At 44.0% G+C, this 2,500-nt stretch overlaps 1 protein-coding gene across 1 annotated transcript in view; it reads right to left on the reverse strand.

Annotated features, from left to right (window-relative positions):
- The window catches only part of slc41a1 (solute carrier family 41 member 1), a 33,367-nt gene that overhangs the window by 5,155 nt on the left and 25,712 nt on the right, over positions 1-2,500 (reverse strand). Inside the window, exon 6 of the mRNA XM_083660816.1 lies at positions 1,459-1,605. Coding sequence (XP_083516942.1) covers positions 1,459-1,605 — 147 coding nt within the window. The remainder of the gene's footprint in view (positions 1-1,458; positions 1,606-2,500) is intronic.

Below are 2,500 nucleotides of genomic sequence, written 5' to 3' on the forward strand. Positions count from 1 at the left end.
GAGCCTATAAAGCTGGGTGTGGTGAAAACACTATCCCCGAGACAACAATAGAGCAAATAGCTGTTGGGTTTCTCACCCTATGTGAAGTTAGGTTAGGTGTGGGCAGCTTTCATCAACACCTCTTTCTCCTTCACAACATACCGTAAGTCAACAACAGTCTTTCTCCTTCACAACATCTAGCCAGAGATGGGACATGGAGCTTTTCTCAATTCATTTAACACCTTTCCCCAAACTAAGGTGGACGCCTCCCAAACCTCCACACTTCTCCTGTATTGAACATAGAACGCCCACATTTGAGGCCACTGTGTATTATGCGACAATTGAAAAAGCCTAAAATGTTTTCATCTGATAAGGTGGATTTGTTTCCAAATGTATCTTACTGTGGTAACTGTCTCGTCTTTAGCTAGCTGTAACTGTCTTGTCTTTAGCTAGCTGTAACCGTCTTGTCTTTAGCTAGCTAAAATGATCTTGAAATTGGTTAGATTTCGGGCCAACGCAGCTTGTGAGATATGATATTCATTCCACCATGTAACCCAACAGTCAACAGTGATTACAAGATGGGGCATGTAGTATAGGGCATGTGTCTGGTCGGTTGAAGCATGGTGCTAGTCTACGGCTCTCCCCATATCGGTAGAGGGGGTGGAGCAATGACCGGGACAGCAGGGGGAATATTGGCTAAGTACAATTGGGGAGAAAAGGGGAGATTATTAGTATTATTAGTACCCTCCCGGGTAACACTGGGGAGATTATTAGTATTATTAGTACCCTCCCGGGTAACACTTTATTTGCATAGTCCGCCTACAGCGACAGAGAGTCTACAGATTATTTGTAACGTTTCAACAGCTGATTAGTTGACATTCAACAATTCAACTGTTTGTCTGTAGATGTTGTTTTAACAGCTGATTAGTTGACATTCAACAATTCAACTGTTTGTCTGTAGATCTGATGCTTGTGAATTAGGGCTATATAAATAAACTTGCCTTGACTTGACATGTTGTTTTAACAGCTTATTCGTTGATGTTCAACAAACAGATTCTGTTCACTTTGCATTCCACACACCTGCACCTAGTGAAATATGTCGACATGTTTGTCATGATAACGTCCATAAATCATCCATAATCGTGACAAATGCAGTCACGAAACTTTATAGGTGTGTAGTTGACATCAAAACAAAGGACGAGTTAAAAAATGGGCGTGATTCCATCACAAGTTGGTCTCTAGTTAAATAATATATTCAGCAATCCACAAAGCAATATTAAAGGTAAGGCAAAGGCATGTTTATCAGAAAGTTTCAAAATCCTGATGAACATGATAACTCACAAATAACCCTAACCCTAAACAGTGAACTCTGTGTGTGTGTGTGTGTGTGTGTGTGTGTCTGTGTCTGTGTCTGTGTGTGTGTGTGTGTGTGTGTGTGTGTGTGTGTGTGTATGTAGATGCGCGCGTGCAGTACATTACCTAGTTCCTTGTACAGTCCTGTAGAGATACCTGCCAGCAGAGACAGGGTGATCAGGTCTCCCAGGCTGGCAGCGATGGGCGTGGCCACGTTATCCGGGTTGATGCCAATCTTCCTGGACGCGATGATCACGCCGATCATGACGAGCCCTGAAGATGAACGCAGGTCAAACATCTGACCCAAACGCTTTACAGACCACAGACATCTGAACCTGTCTGTCAGCAGGCTAAACATATAATGTAGGCTACCTAGCAGCAGAGAGGCTAAACATATAATGAGTAGGCTACCTAGCAGCAGAGAGGGTAAACATATAATGTAGGCTACCTAGCAGCAGAGAGGCTAAACATATAATGTAGGTAGAGAGGCTAAACATATAGTGTGGGCTACCTAGCAGCAGAGAGGCTAAGCTAAACATAATGTAGGCTAGCTAGCAGTAGAGAGGCTAAACATATAATGTAGGCTACCTAGCAGCAGAGAGGCTAAGCTAAACATATAATGTAGGCTACCTAGCAGCAGAGAAGCTAAACATATAATGTAGGCTACCTAGCAGCAGAGACGCTAAACATATAATGTAGGCTACCTAGCAGCAGAGAAGCTAAACATATAATGTAGGCTACCTAGCAGCAGAGACGCTAAACATATAATGTAGGCTACCTAGCAGCAGAGAGGCTAAACATATAATGTAGGTAGAGAGGCTAAACATATAGTGTGGGCTACCTAGCAGCAGAGAGGCTAAACATATAATGTAGGCTACCTAGCAGTAGAGAGGCTAAACATATAGTGTATGCTACCTAGCAGCAGAGAGGCTAAGCTAAACATATAATGTAGGCTACCTAGCAGTAGAGAGGCTAAACAGTGTAGGCTACCTAGCAGGGGAGCGTACCTATGTTCCCCGGGTCCTATATTCCCCGGGTCCTATGTTCCCCGTTTTTGTGGGACCGGGGAACATAGAACCCTTCCTAACCTCCCCCAGACCCTAACCCAAAACCTAACCTCTCCCACCCCTCACGCCTAAACCTAAGGTCGGCATTGCGGGTGGTCGGC

This window comes from Poromitra crassiceps, assembly GCF_964638095.1.
Source record: "Poromitra crassiceps genome assembly, chromosome: 25".
Taxonomy (NCBI): Eukaryota; Metazoa; Chordata; class Actinopteri; order Beryciformes; family Melamphaidae; genus Poromitra; species Poromitra crassiceps.